The sequence below is a fragment of the Astyanax mexicanus genome, chromosome 11 (assembly GCF_023375975.1).
Source record: "Astyanax mexicanus isolate ESR-SI-001 chromosome 11, AstMex3_surface, whole genome shotgun sequence".
Taxonomy (NCBI): Eukaryota; Metazoa; Chordata; class Actinopteri; order Characiformes; family Acestrorhamphidae; genus Astyanax; species Astyanax mexicanus.
The window spans coordinates 47868926-47889246 of record NC_064418.1 but is presented as its reverse complement, the minus strand read 5'-3'; the positions used below and the strand labels follow the sequence as shown (position 1 = coordinate 47889246).

The 20321-nt window shown below is 38.9% G+C and overlaps 1 protein-coding gene across 1 annotated transcript in view; it reads left to right on the top strand.

The window, feature by feature from the left end:
- thsd7ba (thrombospondin, type I, domain containing 7Ba) overlaps positions 1–20321 on the top strand; it is a 391489-nt gene that overhangs the window by 349092 nt on the left and 22076 nt on the right. The window contains exons 19-23 of the mRNA XM_049484694.1: positions 4961–5094; positions 7019–7169; positions 13245–13386; positions 16490–16605; positions 18911–19028. Coding sequence (XP_049340651.1) covers positions 4961–5094; positions 7019–7169; positions 13245–13386; positions 16490–16605; positions 18911–19028 — 661 coding nt within the window. The remainder of the gene's footprint in view (positions 1–4960; positions 5095–7018; positions 7170–13244; positions 13387–16489; positions 16606–18910; positions 19029–20321) is intronic.

Sequence of the window (20321 nt, the reverse complement as noted above, 5' to 3'; positions counted from 1 at the left end):
GTCATTTTTTGCCTCTGCAGCACGCTCAGCCAATCAGCTCTCCCTCCTGCCCTGCCTCTAAACCCATACATCACCCAGTGCCGCTCCAAAACATTTGAGTAATGTTCTAATCCATACTATGACTAGAACTACTCAACTAAGTAAAGAAAAAAATGACTTTACTAAATAATGGTCAGTCAAGTATTCTCAAGTACAGTTGCAAAAAACGTCAAAAATATTATGATGAAACTGGCACTCACCAAAACTGCCCAGGAAAGGAAGAGCAAGAATTTCCTTTGATGCACAGGATAGGTTCATTTAGTTACCAGCGAGGGTGGAGTTTGCTAAAATCAGGAGGTTTAATGCCCCTTTAAAAGTGTAAACAACCCAAAACTCTTGATCTTCCTTTCCTGGGGTGGCCCTGATGAGTGCCAGTTCCATCATAACATTTTTCATGGTCTTTATGGCTGCCTGGGGGGGCGATGCTAGGATCCGAGGTTTAGGGGTGCTGACTCAGTATGGATTTTTCAGAGCATCTGCTCATGCTGAGCAATGAAGATCCATCATTTATTCATTTTGCCTTATTCCTGAACCTGAACCTGGAAAAACAACCCAATATCCATGGCTGACTGACTGGCCACACACACACAAGTAACAAAATACGTAAACCCAATACTACCTCCAAAAAACTGCCTAAGAAACACCATTGCAACAGATGCCATTTGGAGTATACCATAGCAACAACCTAACACTACTGTAGCCAGCATTTATATTACTGAAGCAGAGCATCCCAATCATACGGGGTCTATCAGGTTAAGCTCTAAACACAAACATATCTAAAATTATAACAAAAAAAAATACAGATGAAAACTTTATATTTTAAAATTATCATTACATTTTTTATGGCGCACATTTTCTGAAGCCACCACTGGCTTTATGTATGGTGTACCATCATCAGTGGTACATGAAGCTCTGGAAAAAAAAGAGACTACTTAAAAATTATTAGTTTCTTTGATTTTACCAAATAGAGAACATCTGGAATATAATCAAAAGGAAGATGGATGATCACAAGCCATCAAACCAAACAGAACTGCTTGAATTTTAGCACCAGGAGTTATCCAAAAGCAGTGTGTAAGACTGGTGGAGGAGAACATGATGCCATAAAGCATGAAAACTGTGATTAAAAACTTTTATTGTTCATTTTACTCAAACATACACCTATATATAGTAAACTCTGAGAAACTGTACCACAGTTTGAGAACCATTGATGTAGAGAATTTGTGAGAATTGGTGAAGTTGCCCTTTCCTTCCTCTATTCTGATCATTAATCATGTGGTGAAATCCTTGTAGTAAAGCTTAAACAAAGCACCCTGTGCTTTACTGATGATTTATGTAATTAATGAGCTGCTGAGTCACAGCTTTAGCCAGGAAACAGAACCGGGATGACCTGAAAGCTGATAAACTAATGGCTCTATCCTTTCTCTTCTCTCCCCTTTTTGCTTTCCCCCCACTGCTAATACGGACACCTGCGAAGGCTCAGGTTAGTGCTGTTCATTCTGTGTTTTCCTGCCCTTTCTCTGATTGGCTGCTGACCCTAGCTCGTTTGTTTGATCAGAGTGGCCGGGGCAGGGGTAAATTAGTGTGAATTCCACTCTGAGGGCTTTCGCCTACGTTTTACCGCCATCTGAGAGACGTGCGACGCGAGAGCAAACGCGAGAGACTTCATTATATTTCATTCTCACTTTGCTCTCTTTGCTGAAACTCATGAATCACTGCCTCAGACTGTGAGCCAATCAGAGACGGAGGCAGACAGAGCAAGATTTCATGTGATTTAAGCTTTAGTTTGCCAAAATAAATTACATTTTCCTAGTTGATAAATCATCCAATGGGTATTTTGCTGTCTGAGTTGTACTTCTTTAGTTTTAGCACTGATGCTAATGCAGCACTGATGCTAAATACATCAAAATAATTGTCTATGTCAAAAACACAGTGTCAAAAACCATATAAGCAAGTCTATTAGATATTAATAAACACACCCACACAGTTTGAGGAGATTACGTGCTTAGCATTATAGAATAACATTGATAGACTGACTAGAAAACAAGTGAACACTACATTAGAAAAGGATATATTAGTTCATAAATACTCGTATACACTAGAATAGCAGACATAAAATCATAAACACCCTCAATAAACACTTCTATACACTAGAATATGAGATATTAGTCTATAAACATACGAAATAAACACTTGTATACACTGGAATAGGAGATATTAGTCTATAAACATATGAAATAAACACTCCTATACACTAGAATAGAATATATTAGTCTATAAACATACGAAAATAAACACATATACACTAGAAAGGGAGACATTAGTCTCTAAACACCATAAATAAACACTCTTATACACTAGAATAGAAGATATTAGTTTAGAAACACGCTTTATAAACATTCCTATACACTAGAATAATAAATATTAGTCTATAAACACCATCAGTAAACACTCTTATACACTGGAATAGAAGATATTAGTCTAGAAACACCCTTTATAAACATGCCTATACACTAGAATATGGGATATTAAATCATAAACACCCTTAATAAACACTCTTATACACTAGAACAGGATATATTTGTCTATAGGCATACTTAATAAACACTCCTATACATTAAATAGAAGATTTTTGTCTGTAAACACCCTCAATAAACACTCCTATACACTAAAACAGTAGATATTTGTCTATAAGCATACCTAATAAACACTCATATACACTAAAATAGGAGATTTTTGTCTGTAAACACCCTCAATAAACACACCTATACACTAGAATAGGAGACATTAATCTCTAAACACTCTCAATAAACTGTTCTATACACTAGAATATGAGATATTAGTCTATAAACACCATAAATAAACACTCTCATACACTAGAATGGGAGATATTTGTCTATAAGCATACTTAATAAACACTCCTATACACTAGAATGGGAGATATTAGTCTGTAAACACCCTCAATAAATACTCCTGTACACTAGAATATGAGATATTTATCCATAAACACCCTTTATTAACATTCCAATGCACTAGAATAAGAGATAGTAGAGCTTACAGCTTCAGCGTATAACTAAAGAAGATACGTTTAGACACTAAACGTGCTTTGTCAGATAAATTACATTAATAAATAATGACACTTTAAGCAGAATTGACTTTTGATAAACTATTTCTTTAATCTGAAGTGAGGCAAAAAAACAAACACAGTCTTGTGAGTGAGGCTCTCCTGCTGTTTGCCAGATGCTGGCTAAAGTCTTGAGAACTGGATGGAGAAATTGTTCTGTCCTCCATCTGCCCAGTCTCTGCTGCATGTTGTTTTTTTCTCACTCGATGAATAGAGAACATTCAGGCGGTTATTTCTTAACCCAGCAGTCTCCATCTGCTGCATTAACGGTGTTTAAGACTGTGCGGAGCAGAGGGGAAACGGCCCTCTTTAGAGCTTTGCTACATTTATCGCTCATTTCACTCATCCTCCCCTCATTCTCCCCTCATTCTCCCCTCATCCTCCCCTCATCCTCCCCTCGTCTTCCCCTCATCCTCCCCTCGTCCTCCCCTCATCCTCCCCTCGTCCTCCCCTCATGCACGTCTCATTTTCCCCTCCTCATCTAAAATATTGTAGCATCAGTTTAGCACTGCTGTGACACACATCCTGTTATACAGCACATTTAAAAAATAAAGTTGGTACAATGGGTACTCTAAACCCCCCAATAAACACTCCTGTACACTAGAATAGTATATATTAGTGTATAAACACCCTCAATAAACACTCCTATACACTAGAATAGGATATATTAGTCTATAAATGCCTGAATAAACACTCATATACACTAGAATAGGATATATTAGTCTATAAACACCCTCAATAAACACCCCTATACACTAGAATAGGATATATTAGTCTATAAACACCCTCAATAAACGCCCCTATACACTAGAATAGGGGATATTAGCCCACAAACACAACAAGAAACATTGCAATGCATTAGATTAGGAGGAGCAGATTAGAACACCTCAATAAACACTCATACACTAGAATATGAGATATTAGTCTATAAACACCCTTAATAAACACTCCTGTGTACTAGAATATGTGATATTAGCCCACAAACACAACAAGAAACATTTCAATGCATTAGATTATGAGTGGCAGATTAAAATACCTAAATTCACATTCCCATACACAAGAACAGGAGATATTAGTCTATAAACACCTGAATAAACACTAGAATACACTAGAATTCGATATATTAGTCCATAGACACTCTCAAGAAACACTCCTATACATTAGAAAATGAGATATTAGTGTATAAACACCCTCAATAAACACTCCTATACACTAGAATAGGATATATTAGTCTATAAACACCCTCAATAAACACTCCTATACACTAGAATATGAGATATTACTCTATAAACGCCTGAATAAACACTCATATACACTAGAATAGGAGATATAAGTCTATAAACAGGCAAATAAACACTTCTATACACTAGAATAGGATATATTTGTCTATAAACACCCTCAATAAATCCTCATATACACTGGAATAAGAAAGTTAGTACATGTAATACACTATGCACTAGCATAGGAGATATTTAGTCTATAAGTGACCTTAGTAGCTTCTCTAAAAACTTGTCATTATCACGCACCCCTGCTTTCTGTACTTCTATTCTAATTCAATTAAGGGTCGTTAAGATAATTTCCTCCTAATTAGCCGTAATTAATTTGTAATTTGAATTAATTTTGAAGCGGTGTTATCAGTGGAACTGTCAGAGTTGTTTTTAACTCTCTCTTTCACTTCCTCTCTCTCTCTCTCATTCTGTCTCTCATTCTCTTCCTCTCTCATTCTCTCTCTCTCTCTCGCTCTCTCTCTTTCATTCTGTCTCTCTCACTCTGTCTCTCTCTCTCTCTCTCTCTCTGTAGGTGTATGAGGCTGTACCGTGCCGCAGTGTGTGTGGTGTGTATGAGTGGGTAGCAGAGCCGTGGTCATTCTGCTCCATAAACACTGTGGACCAGCTACCGGCCTGCGGAGAGGGAGTACAGAGCCGGAAGATACGGTACACACACACACACACACACACACACACACACACACACACACACTTCACACACACACTTTACACACACTTACACACACTTTACATCTTTATGCAGTGTTAGATTCACATAGTTAACATTTCCGGGCTGTTTGAATGAGCGCAATCTGTTCAGATTCAGAATGATGTGTATTAACATTGCAACACTGAAGAAGCATAGACCTATTATTTAAGAACAATGTTTTTAAGAACAGCTACACACAGCACTGCAAGTCAAGTGCATTATGCGGACAAGTGGAGGAGCTTACGTGCGTGCTTTTCATTATGATGAAACTGGCTCTCATCAGGACCACCCCAGTAAAAGGAGGAGCGAGAGTTCCCTCTGTTGCACAGGATAAGTTCATCAGAGTTACCAGCCTCAGAAACCACAAGTTAACAGCTCACCATATAAGAGCACCTAAACGCTTCACAGAGTATTTTGGTTGGTTTAACACTTTAGAGATACTACATGATTCCTTATGGGGGAAAATTAAAAATGTACACTCAAACACATTATTTTTTAAAGTATACTTTTTATTTTTATTTTTTTTGTACAACTTCTGCGAACTTAAGTAGATTTAAGTTTGTGTTTTTTAAACACAATTTTAATACATGAGAATATATTGTAAATCATTGATGCACATATTGTGTACACCTTAATGCTGCTGGAAAAAAAAAGTGCACTTTAAGCAGTTTTCAATGCCACTATATATTTGTTTTCGATCAACACAACTCATGCATTGAATTTAAAGCATGGCTTAAAACAAAAAACAATACATTTTATGGAAATATAGAAGACGTATATTTAACCCTCCTGTTATGTTACCTGTCCAATCTGATCTGTTTACAATTTTTAAGATCTAGGAAAAATAGTTAAAAGTACTTTTTAGTATAAAACGTCCTCTACTTGCGTTAATAAGTCTAATCAACATATAACCCTGTGCAATAAACAAAAACTAAAACAAAATTACAATATGTTTTAAAGGTATGTAAAGTTATGTATAATGTATAATAAATAGAATTTTAATTTGATTTCTTGTCTTTTTTTTTTTTGAAAAACGAGTGATAATCCTGATTGATTACCTGTTAGAGGTAAGAAACACAATTGCACTAAATATTGATAGAATTATTAGCAATGTAGTTAATACTAAAATATTCACACTGCTTGTTAGGATTTTTTTTGCATAATTCTTATTTTGAATATTAGCTGGATAATTAAACAGGCATCGGGAATACCATTGCTATTCCTGACAAATGAACATAACAGAAGGGTGAATGTGTGTAATAGTAAAGTATATTAAATTGAAAATGCACTTTTTAGTATTCTTGACCTAATTTGCTCATTTTAACATACTTTTATTGCTCTTAAGTATCCTTCCTTTTCACAAGGGTAGTTATACACACACACACACACACACACATACAGAAACACACACACACACACAGTGTCCTTAGAGACCTGCTTGCCTCTTATTTTGACTTCTCCAGACCCAGAAATGTCAGGTTTTGTTGCAGAAGTGTAGAGGGGCGGAGAGGAGAGTAAAGGTGAAGTTTACACACTCCTGCTTCAGTGGGTTTTATCACAGCACACGGCAGGGTGTCCTTGGCATGGCTGGTGACACCAGCTCACGCCACAAAGGAGCAGATTTCTGTTCCTTTTGAAGAGCACACACACACACACACACAGGAGAGGTTTTTTAGTTTTTTTATTTTATTTTATTTTCTCTTTGTTGCTTTTCTCTTTGTCTCCTTCTGTGCTGCTGATCTCTGACCCTGACATCTCAGCACCTCTGAGAGCCAATGGAAAGGAGACAAAAAGTAGGACACTCACCTAAAGACATCCCCCCCATCTTCTCCTCTGTCTCTCTCTCTCTCTCTCTCTCTCTCTCTCTCTCTCTCTCTGTAGGTGTGTGTTGAGGGACAGTGATTACTCCAGCAGTGTGAACGACTCCCTGTGTGACGCTGATGAAATGCCACTGCAGGCTCAGACGTGCGTGTTGCCGTGTCCAGGACACTGTGTGATGTCGCCGTGGAGTCACTGGAGCTCGTGTCCTGTGGTAAATTGGCACATCACACCTGTGATTATCACATCTGTAACCATCACAAGCTATAAGACTTATATTCATACTCACCACACACATAACACGGCCTAATTTCATAGCTGTCACAACCGTGTAATCTTTACTACTTTAGCCATTACAGCACAACATGTACATTACACCTGTAATTATCACATTTGTAACCATCACAAACCATAATATAAACCTTACATACATACTCATCGCATGCATAACATATATAGCACATCACATATAGCATAAAACTATCACATCCTTTACCATCTCGAATATTTCTCCACAGCCATGATCAGAACACTCAAACATTACAACCATAACAACACAAATGTAACATCACAACAATAACCATCACAGCCATCACTATTATAGCTTTAATTACTGTCTATAACACATTTGTAGCAATCACAGCTGTACTCTTCCCAGCTATACCCATAACTTGCCTAACCACCACAGCCATAACCATCACAGCCCTAAGCATTATAGCATAACCACCACAGCCATAACCATCACAGCCATAACCATCACAGCCATAACCATCACAGCCCTAAGCATTATAGCATAACCACCACAGCCATAACCATCACAGCCCTAAGCATTATAGCATAACCACCACAGCCATAACCATCACAGCCATAACCATCACAGCCATAACCATCACAGCCCTAAGCATTATAGCATAACCACCACAGCCATAACCATCACAGCCCTAAGCATTATAGCATAACCATCACAGCAATAACCATCACAGCCATAAGCATTATAGCATAACCATCACAGCCATAACCATCACAGCCCTAAGCATTATAGCATAACCATCACAGCCATAACCATCACAGCCATAAGCATTATAGCATAACCATCACAGCAATAACCATCACAGCCATAAGCATTATAGCATAACCATCACAGCCATAACCATCACAGCCCTAAGCATTATAGCATAACCATCACAGCAATAACCATCACAGCCATAAGCATTATAGCATAACCATCACAGCAATAACCATCACAGCCATAAGCATTATAGCATAACCATCACAGCCATACCCATCACAGCCATAAACATCACAGTCATAACCATGACAGCAGTGAACATCACAGCCATAACAATTACAACCATATCAATTACAGCCATAACAATTACAGCCATAACATTACAGCTTACATTATAGCATCACAGCCATATTCATCACAGCAGTGGCCATCACAGCCATAATCATCACATCAGTGAACCTCACAGCCATAATCATCACAGCCATAACCATTACAACAGTGACTATCACAACCATAATCATCACAGCAGTGATCATCACAGCAGTAAGCATCACACCCATTATCATCACAGCAGTGAGTATTACAGCCATAATCATCACAGCAGTAAGCATCACAGCTATAATCATCACAGCCATAATTATCACAGCAGTGAGCATCACAGCTATAATCATCACAGCCATAATCATCACAGCAGTGAGCATCACAGCAGTGAGCATCACAGCAGTGAGCATCACAGCAGTGAACATTGCAGCTATAATCATCACAGCAGTAAATATCACAGATATAATCATCACAGCCATAATTATCACAGCAGTGAGCATCACAGCTATAATCATGACAGCCATAATCATCACAGCAGTTAATATCACAGCCATGATCATCACAGCAGTGAGCATCACAGCCCTAAGCATCACACAGCCACGACAGCTACACCAATCACATCTCCAGCCATCAGACCTGTAATCTCCACAACTATAACCATGATGTTTATAATAACTTAAACTGTAAACATCACAGTTCAAACCAACATAAGCATAAACATTCCAGATGTAGTAACCACAACTGTCAAACTAATACATATTTCCCCTGGTTACTTCATAATAAAAGTCTCCCTTTGGAATAGCATAACCACTATAAGGAAATATGAATAAAACAATGCAGGTCTAAATAATAGACCCTGGATTAGAGTTTGATATTCACAGTGCTGCTGTGAGACGCTGGGTGCAGAGTGGACGCTGTTTTTCAGCCTTAATGAATGAATGTTTTTGTAGCTGGGAGTTTATAAGCAGGACCCGGCTAATGGACAAGTCCGGAGCTTTCTAATTGCCCTGATATTCGGACACCGAGTTTTTGTAGGACGTGTTTCTGGAGAATCAGCAAGCGCACAACAAACTGAGGAACAGCAGGACGTTTTTCCCCATCTGTGTGTTCGTGAATCAGCAACAGCCCCGGTCATAACAAGATACACTGTTTTTCAGCATTTTTTTTTTTTTTTCAGTGCGGATGTTTTGCATCAATTTGAATATTTCATATTAACTCTGACACAGAAGTCTAGTCAGTAGATACCGTCTCCCGCAGCAATTTTCAAATGAGCGAAATCCAAGACGAGCGAAATCAAAATTCAAATGAATCTCCAGCAGCAATGGAGCATTTGTTATTCTAATTAATGTTGTGCTTGAAAAGTTGCGGAGGATACGGCGCACCACGAGGATGAAATTCAAATGGATCCTTTCAGTCTGTCACCTGATGAGACAAACAGAAATGAGATTTGCTGTGGTCTCTGTGACCAACAAAACACCAACACATCAAAACAGCACACTGTAATACTGTCCTGTACTGTACTACTGTCCTGTACTGTACTACTGTCCTGTACTGTACTACTGTCCTGTATTGACAAGTACATCCATGTATATTCTGGTACAGTACTAACCTGCACTATCTGAATTAGTGTGTACTTTCCCGTATTGTACACTACCTTGAATTAGAGGTGGGAATCACAGAGCATCTTGCATTAAGAAATTGCAATATCTTACTTATTTACTAATCTATCTATCTATCTACCTACCTATCTATCTATCTATCTATCTATCTATCTATCTATCTATCTATCTATCTATCTATCTATCTATCTATCTATCTATCTATCTATCTATCTATCTATCTATCTATCTATCTATCTGTCTAGCTAGCTACCACTCAAAGCACTCAAAGACGCTTACAATTACATTCCACACACTCAACACACACCGGTGAGAAGCAGCAGCCAATCGCACACAGCATACTCTTAACCAGAAACAACCGTCCACCTGGAGGACTGCATCGGGCACTGAGGAGTTGACCCAGCACAGAGAGTCCAATACACACTTATCCACAAATCTGGGCAATTTTAAGGTATCCAATTTTCTGGGCAATTTAGAATATCCAATTTAGAAAATCCTGATCTCTATGTTTTTGGACTTTTTATGGGTTTATGTTTGAGTAAAATAAACATTGTTGTTTTATTCTATAAACTACAGACAACATTTCTCCCAAATTCCAAATAGAAATATCGCCATTTAGAGCATAAATTTGCAGAAAATGAGAAATTACTGAAATAACAAAAAAGATGCAGAGCTTTCAGACCTCAAATAATGCAAAGAAAACAAGTTTATTTTCATAAAGTTTTAGGAGTTCAGAAATCAATATTTAAAAAAGCTCGATAACTGTCCGAGTTATCCAAAATCCACCGTGTATTTCTTAACTAAAACTGTGTATTGGTTAGTACTACTTTGTACTTTCCCTAATTCCTAATACTTCCAAATACAGGTACTATTACATGTATTTCTATGTACTTATATGTACTGTACCAGTGTTCTCCAGTGCACACTACACTTTCCTGTACTCTCTTGTTTTGTTCTATACTGTATTAGTAACTTCTCAGGCTAATACAATCACACACAGCCCTGTACTAACCTATACTTACCCTATACTGTCCCATCTGCCATAATCAGCTCAGATTATCCCCCCATCCTGATCAGTTCTGCACAGATCACGCTCCGCTTGCTGTAACACAGCTGACTCAGCTCTGTTATTAAAGCAGTGGGATAATAGAGCTGAATCAAACGAGTTCAAGCAGGGACAACAAAAGCATGCTGTGTTTAGAGTTCTGAGCGCTGGGACCGAGCCCACTGTCTCACCATTTATAGCGTCAGTGTTCAGGCAGCATGACGGACACACCAATCATCAGTGCTGCAAATGAGCTCAGCTAATTAACTCTGATTATCCATAATTATCACAAGCATCTAAAAAGTCTGAGTGCACAAATATAGTTGCAGCTGAAGGAAGCCAACGACAGCATGGCTGATGCTGGGGGTTCGCAGGGGGTCCAGATCAGGCCGTCTTGCTCTGTGAAGGCTGCTGGGTGTCGGACAGTGATAGAGATGGTGATTAGCTGAACTCTGCAGTCTGACACCCCACTGTCCCACACAACTGCAGGAGTTTATACACTATAAACACAAATTTCATCCTTTAAATTCACATAGAATTATACAAACAACTACCTGACACATCCACTCACTGGCCACTTTATTAGAAACACGTACTATCTTGAATTTTCACTCACTGGCCACTTTATTAGAAACATGTACTATCTTGAATTTTCACTCACTGGCCACTTTATTAGAAACTCCTATCTATCAATCTTTATTGCCACTCACTTGCCAATTTATTGGAAACACCTACTTTCTTGAAGTTTCACTCACTGGCCACTTTATTAGAAACACCTATTATCTTGAATTTTCACCCACTGGCCACTTTATTTGAAACACCTAACTAACTACCCTGTGCTTCCGCTCACTGGCCGAATTATTAGAAACACCTACTATCTTGAATTTTCACCCACTGGCCACTTTATTAGAAACACCTAATATCTTGAATTTTCACTCACTGGCCACTTTATTAGAAACACCTACTATCTTGAATTTTCACCCACTGGCCACTTTATTAGAAACACCTAATATCTTGAATTTTCACCCACTGGCCACTTTATTAGAAACACCTACTATCTTGAATTTTCCCTCATTGGCCACTTTATTAGAAACACCAAATTCCTATCCTGTGCTTGCACTCACTTGCCACTTTATTAGAAACACCTACTATCTTGAATTTTCTCTAACTGGCCACTTTAATAGAAAACACTTACTATCTTGAATTTTCACTCATTGGCCACATTATTAGAAACACCTACTATCTTGAATTTTCACCCACTGGCCACTTTATTAGAAACACCTGCCTAACTACCTTGTGCTTCCACTCACTGGCCACTTTATTAGAAACACCTATTGTCTTGAATTTTCACTCACTAGCCACTTTATTAGAAACACTTAATTCCTACTCTGTGCTTCCACTCTCTGTCCACTTTATTAGAAACTCCTTTATATCAATCTTTATTGCCACTCACTTGCCAATTTATTGGAAACACCTACTTTCTTGAAGTTTCACTCACTGGCCACTTTATTAGAAACACCTATTATCTTGAATTTTCACCCACTGGCCACTTTATTTGAAACATCTAACTAACTACCCTGTGCTTCCGCTCACTGGCCGAATTATTAGAAACACCTACTATCTTGAATTTTCACCCACTGGCCACTTTATTAGAAACACCTACTATCTTGAATTTTCCCTCACTGGCCACTTTATTAGAAACACCTCGCTAACTAGCCTGTGTTTTAACTCATTGGCCACTTTATTAGAAACACCAAATTCCTATCCTGTGCTTGCACTCACTTGCCACTTTATTAGAAACACCTACTATCTTGAATTTTCACTCACTGGCCACTTTATTAGAAACACCTACTATCTTGAATTTTCTCTAACTGGCCACTTTAATAGAAAACACTTACTATCTTGAATTTTCACTCATTGGCCACATTATTAGAAACACCTACTATCTTGAATTTTTACCCACTGGCCACTTTATTAGAAACACCTGCCTAACTACCTTGTGCTTCCACTCACTGGCCACTTTATTAGAAACCCTTATCTATTAACCTTTATTGCCACTTTATTAGAAACACTTAATTCCTACTCTGTGCTTCCACTCACTGTCCACTTTATTAGAAACACCTAGTATCTTGAATTTTCACTCACTGGCCACTTTATTAGAAACACCTACCTTTTGTTTCCATTCTATGATCTCTACAAGGAAGCTACAGTGGAATTGTCATAATGGTTTCTGATAAATTGTCCAGCGAGTGATTCTCTAACAGTAGTGATGCGTGCTGCTTGTGATTTGTGCAGTCGTGTGATCCGAACACCGTGAGGACGAGGAACAGGCATATGCTCCGCCCCCCTGCTGGTGAAGCCGTGTGTCCGGAGAGTAATCAGACGGAGCCGTGCATCATCAACAGCAACTGCTTCACCTACCAGTACAATATCTCAGGTAAATTCTCTAAAGCAGTCAGTGTAGTTATATAATAATCACACGCCCAACAATTAATCTATGGTAAACTAATAGTCTTCTGCTTCTCTCCTGTGTTCTCGTGTTTTGTTTACTCCCTCATGTGCTACCAGAGCACATGGCTTTGTTGTGTTAGTCTTTTGTCTCCACCCTAGCCCCACCCTAGCCAGGAGTGTTGTCACCTTGGGTCTTGTTTGTAACCCCGCCTCCTTGTTTACTGTTCCCAGGTGTTCCTCACCCTCTCTGTGTATATATTTTTTATATATTTTGTATCCTTGTCTTCCGTATATATTTGTGTATCGGTTTTGTATTTTGTGTTTCGTAGAATCTCTGTGTTTCTTCAATCCAGGTCTGTTGTTTCTCGAGCTTAGTAATTGTGCCAGGTTTGTTCATTTTGTAATCTTAGTGTAATTCTAGTTTATTCAATTTCTTGTTTGTTTAGTTTAGTTTTCTTAGATTTTGCATTTATTTATCTTGTTTGTTTAGTGAATATTTATATATCTTCATGTACGTCCACCCTCCTCAGTCCATGACAGATATGATAATGTGATTAAGTGTGGAAACGAGGAAGTGGTCATAATATTCTGACTTAAATATGTAGTTAAATGTATTAAAATGGACTAAAAATGTAAGTTCTATTTCGTGCTAGTCTATCTGGAAGTTCAGGGAGCTCCATCACATTCTTCTGTAGATACAGTGTCTACAGAACACTTCAGCTGGGGTGTAATGGAGGTGGCTGAGTGGAGAGGATGGGGCACACTGATAAGAACTGTCCTCCACCTCCTTCTGTCAGGAATCCTTCTCCCTCTCTTCCCTCCCCATCTATCCATTCTCTACACCATCACAGCGCCGCTCAGCCGGACCAGTCTGAGATCTTCAGATCTTCCTGTTTAAAGCAGCGAATTATCAGCTCCTGTACAGCAGCAGTGTATCAGAGAGAGGACGGGTCGCCATCACACTCCATTACTCCATCTCTCTAACGCTGTTACCTGATACTGTACAGTAATCATTTTATTTCTAACTCAGAGAAAAGCGCAGCGACTCGGTTCTGATACATCAGCTCACAGACGCAGCCTTGTGCTGATCCATATCACCCTAGGAGTGATGAGAGGAAAGAGTGCCATCTACTGTACCAACCCAGAGAGAGCAAGGACAATTGTGCTCTCTCAGGGCTCTGGCAGCTGATGGCAAGCTGCATGACCGGGATTTGAACCAGCGATTTCCCGATCTTCTTTAGACTCTTCTAAGAAGCACATTTATCTTTGAGGACAGATCTGCACACTCTTGATATTAAACTTTTAAACCTAACGTAACTTCAGGTTAGCTCAAGAACAGTAGAGTGTAGAGTAGGGCTGTGCCATATCATATCATATCATATGCAATAATATCGCCAACATTTTTGAATATCGTGAATGATATTATACCCTGAAATATGGTGCCATATCACCCACCCCTAATTATCACATCAGGGTACTACTTTTTTATTACTGTTTTTAGCAAAAGAAAAATGTACACGGTTCTCATTCCCTAATATATATCTACTAGAGACAGATTATATCTGTCCAGTATCATTTATTTTACTTTAATCCTGGATATATATATATATATATATATATATATATATATATATATATATATATATATATATATATATATATATATATATATTGAGATATTTGGAGTGCATTATTAGTATCATGACATTCTAGATCATTGACTCCTGTTATCACAAATCTGATAAAATTCTTGTATTTATTTAAATATCTTAGTTATGGGTGTGCTATATCATATCATTGTATGCAGTGCCAGAATAACACTTTCTGAGGCCCGGGGCTAATTACCAGGATGAGGCCCTTCATATCATGTTCTGATGCATGACCTCACACAAACACACTGATACATCAGCGACAGCGTACACAGTACCAATCTATAACAGACTACCGTTTAAAGTGAACTGGTAACATGATTTTAATTCAGTTTATTGGCAGATGACGATGTTTACAGGGAAACATCGCGATGGACGATGATATCGTGGGGGGTTGGTGTTGATTAGAAATAACTAAAAACAGACATTTACTATAGACGAATAAAATATATACGCAAAAAAGGAAAAATAGGACACTTTAAAAAGATCTTATGAAGAAAAAAAAAATTTAATCAGTAAAATAATAAAAATATTTCAGATTAATAAAACAATAATTAATATAAAATAAAAACTAATTTAAAACACAATCAAAGGCTTTCTGATGCAGAATAATAAAAGTTTCAGTTTCAGGTAGTTTCAGTTTCAAGTCATTGAAACAGCTCACCAAAACCTCAACCTTTCCTTTATATTTGACAATATTCGATTAAATTTACAGGTCCTTACTCATCTTCATTTATTTAACTAAACTGAGTTTTATACTATTTGTAGCCTCGCGCTGAATTCAGCGGATGAGAGAGAGAGAGAGAGAGAGAGAGAGAGAGAGGCGCATCTTTGCTGGTGGTAGCTGCTACAGCAGGCTGACTACTCCACGCTGGTTAATTTGGGTGTTTTCTGTAATAATTCTGTCGCTCTTTCCTTTTTTATTGCTTGTAATTTTCGTTTTTTAAATTATTTTTTGTCATTTGACATTCAGTGACCGGAGGCCCCCCTAGTGGCGAGGCCCGGGACTGCAGCCCTTTCAGCCCATTCTTTTAATCCGGCCCTGATTGTATGCAATAATAATTTTTTTGTTGTTGTTGCAGTAGTGTATTCTTGAAATAATTTTGCCTATAGTATCGTTATTGTTAAAAATACCATGAAATATTGTGATATTATTATTTTAGGGCCATATCGCCCACCCCTAGTATAGAGAGCGGCTCATGCAATGAAGAGTTTCAATGGCTAAGCAGCTCCATCCAAACCTAAAATCATAAAACATAGCAATGCACGCTAGAGCAGGATACTTTTGATACATCCATTTAGTTGCTGCTTTTATGTTGTGTACCAATAGCAATACCAAAATGCTTTTGAAATTGGTATAAATCACAATGCTACCGTAGCTATGACCTCATATTCTCTATTAAAAGTATGAGTGTGTGTTTTCTGTGTGTGTTTTCCCAGGCTGGAGCAGCTGTATGCTGAGCGAGAGCGCGGTGTGTGGCGAGGGCCGGAGGACGAGGCTGCTGGACTGCACTCGCAGTGACGGCCATATGCTGGACCTGAGCGTATGTGAGGAGGTAACCATTAACCTCCTCTCAGCTCCGGACCTCTACACACCATTACACACCCCAGCACTGAATCACGCTCTTCAATAGCATGTACTTCAAATCAGCCATGACCAGCTATTAACTCCCCACCGCCCCCTCGCAGCCCAGACGCGGCTAATGTAGCTATCGGCGCAGCTTTCGCGCTAATGGACCCCGACCGTAAACGAGCGGTTCACGAGCTGCAGGTCAAACACTTTAACCTTTAGAAGACGCTGTTAACCCCAGCTGTAACTGGAGCTCTGCTGACCTTTAGATGACTAAAACAGGTGGAGGAAAACAGAGGATTTTTCATTCATGCAACAATTTATTCTTTTTTGGGATCGGGCCTTAGTTTCGATTTAATCATGTGTTGTGCATCATGTAGTACATGTACTTATACATATACAAGAAGTGATTAACCCCTCACGAGTTCGAGATCAGCTCGAGATCAGCAATCGCATGGTCAACCATGGACAGTGCACTTTTGAAGCCACGCCAAGAGACGAATTGCCAAGGCAGCACGTTTTGTCTTCATTGAGCATTCTCACATTCAGGGGAATCAAAAGCCCTGTTAATCTTAGAAAATTGATCATTACACAGAATGTAAGTGTGCTAGACTAGTACTGTTTGTATCTGTATCAGATAGAATATTTGATAAAAAATATGTAAAATATGCCTCCAGCAGTTTCATTTTCTTATCTGCTGAAAAGATGTTTAAAATGAAAGAAACCCACCACTGATTTGAATCGAAATGATTCTATTTCTTCGGATATGAGACATTTACTCCTCCTGGAAACTCGTCAAATTTATGTACTGACTCTTTTTTGCTCTCAATCTCTGTGACTCTTTCTTGTGCTTACTTTCTTTCTCTGACTTTCTGACTCTTTTTTACCCTTACTCTCTCTGATTCTTTCTTGCTCTGACTTTCTCTCTGACTCTTTTTTACCCTCGCTTTCTCTCTGATTCTTTCTTGCTCTGACTTTCTCTCTGACTCTTTTTTGCTCTGACTTTTTTCTCTGACTCATTTTACCCTCGTTTTCTCTCTGACTCTTTTTACCCTCGCTTTCTCTCTGACTCTTTTTTGCTCTGACTTTCTCTCTGACTCTTTTTACCCTCGCGTTTTCTCTGACCCTTTTTTGCTCTGACTTTCTCTCTGACTCTTTTTACCCTAACTTTCTCTCTGACTCTTTCTTGCTCTGACTCTCTCTCTCTCTCTGACCATATTTTGCCCTCAGTATCTTTGACTCTTTTTTGCTCTGACTTACTCCTTGTCTTTTGTCTCTTTGACTCTTTCTTGCTCTGATTTTCTCTGACTTTTCATTGCCCTGACTTTCTCTTTTAATCTTTTTTGCCCTCACTATTTTTGACTCTTTTTTGCCTTCATTTTTTCTTACTCTTTCTTGCTCTGACTTGCCTCTAACTCTTTTATGTGCTCACTTTCTCTCTGACTCTTTCTTGCTTGGACTCTCTCTCTCTCTGACCCTTTTTGCCCTCTCTATCTCTATCTTTAACTCTTTTTTGTTCTGACTTACTCTTTGTCTTTTTCCTCTTTGATTTTTTCTTGCTCTGACTTTTTCTCTGACTCTTTTTTGCCCTCTCTATGTCAGATTCTTTTATGCCCTCACTATCTCTAACTCTTTTTTTCTCTGGCTTCCTATCTGACTCTTTCTTTGCTCAGACTTTTTCTCTGACTTTTTTTTGCCCTAATTATTTCTGACTCTTGTTTGCCCTCACAATCTTTGACTCTTTCTTGCTTTGACTTTATATCTGACTCCTTTTTGCTCTCACTATGTCTGACTCTTTCTTGCTCTGACTTTCTCTCTGACTCTTTTTACCCTCACTGTCTGTCTCTGACTCTTTCTTGCCCATAATTTCTCTCCAACTCTGTCTTTCTACGACATACAATCCAAAGAATAATTAAGTATTTTTATTACAGATTGCAGATTTTATTTGTTTTTGCTAATTGAATTGCAGTGATATATCTATCTAATAATGGACACGTTAGTTTCTATGTAGCAACAGATGTTTTTCAACCCCCTGAGTTATCGTAGCAGCTGCATACATGTAGCAACAGTACATCAAAACCCTGGTAAGTCTTTGTAAGCCACAATGTGGCAACCACTTGGCTAGAACCACTGGAACAGTTCATAAAGATTCCCCTGCAACGACCATACTGCAGTATAATGATCCAGCAGCAGCATAGCAACAATCCGTGATTCCATCATTCTTTATACAGCACTGAATGAGGAAGATCATCAGTAATGACTGTAAGGGTTAATTTATGCTCTGGTTTCAGCTGGGATTGTCTCAGCCATGGACTCTCAGTGAGCTCTGCCAGGTGGACTGTCCCGTCAGCTGTGTCCTCTCTGAGTGGTCACCGTGGACGGAGTGCTCACACACCTGCGGGAACCAGGGTAAGACTCTGTTCTATTGCTATCTCTCAGCTCTAGATAATGTGGGAATGCTTGGGTTTGATATTCAGATTGGGAGCAGTTCTGCAGATTGTACGTTTCTGCGCTGGTGTCTGATTTCTCCTCATGCTTAAGCCCTGAATTTTCCAGTGTCAGCAGGATCGTCTTTTCCTCCGCAGGCGGGTTTTCCTCTGCCGGAGGAATGAAAACAATCCCTCTCTATTAACATGCAGCAGTGGAGTCCTTTATTAAATTATTAACGTCAAACTATAAATCATATTTGGGGGATTACAGGTTAATGATGCGGGCTGCCAGGCGTCAGCGTTCTCCCGGAATACGTGAAATGATTTATCAATCAGAGGGAAATGCTTCTTATACAGAGTCTGTATTGATAATTTATATGGAATGAGTTGTTTATGTTCAGCTTTACACAGTAAAACAAACACAAGTTATTCAGCCTGCAGCGCAACCGAGCCCAGACCCGGCCCAGACTGACCCGCTCCTCAGGAGTTCACCTTATTACTTACAGAGTCGGCAGGAGAGCCAAGAACAGAGAGCAAAACATGAAAAGTGAGTCAGATAGTGAGATAGTTAAAGGTAAAAAGATATACATCAAGAAAATCTGAAAGTAAGAAAGAGCAAGAAAAGGGTCAGAAAAAATTCAGATCAAGGGAAAGTGAGAGCAAGAAATACAGGGCAAGAAAGAGTCAGAGAGAAAGTCAGAGAAAGACTTAGTGAAACTCAGGACAAAAAAAGAGTCAGAGTAAGAGAGAGTCAGAGAGAAAGTCAGAGCAAGAATGTTAGAGAGGATGAGGGCAGTCAGCTACAGACAGTCAAAGTCAGATTAAGTCAGAGTGAGTGTCAATGAAAGTCAGAGAGTAAGTGAGTCAGGGCAAGAAAATGTCAAAGGAAGAAAGAGTCAGAGTAAGAGTCCTAGCAAGAAAGTCAGTGATAGTCAGAGAAAGTCAGAGCAAGAAAGAGTCAGAGTGAGAGAGAAAGTCAGAAAATGTCAAGGCAAGAAAGAGTCAGAGTAAGAGAGAGTCAGAGAAAGCCAGGACAGGAAAGAGTCAGAGTAAGAGAAAGTCAGGGCAGGAAAGAGTCAGAGTGAGAGAGAGAGTCAGAAAATGTCAAGGCAAGAAAGAGTCAGAGTAAGAGAGAGTCTGAGCAGGAATGTTAGAGAGAGTCAGAGAAAGTCAGGGCAAGAAAGAGTCAGAGTGAGAGAGAGTCTGAGAAAGTCATGGCAGTAAAGAGTCAGAAAAAGTCAGGGCAGGAAAGAGTCAGAGTGAGAGAGAGTCA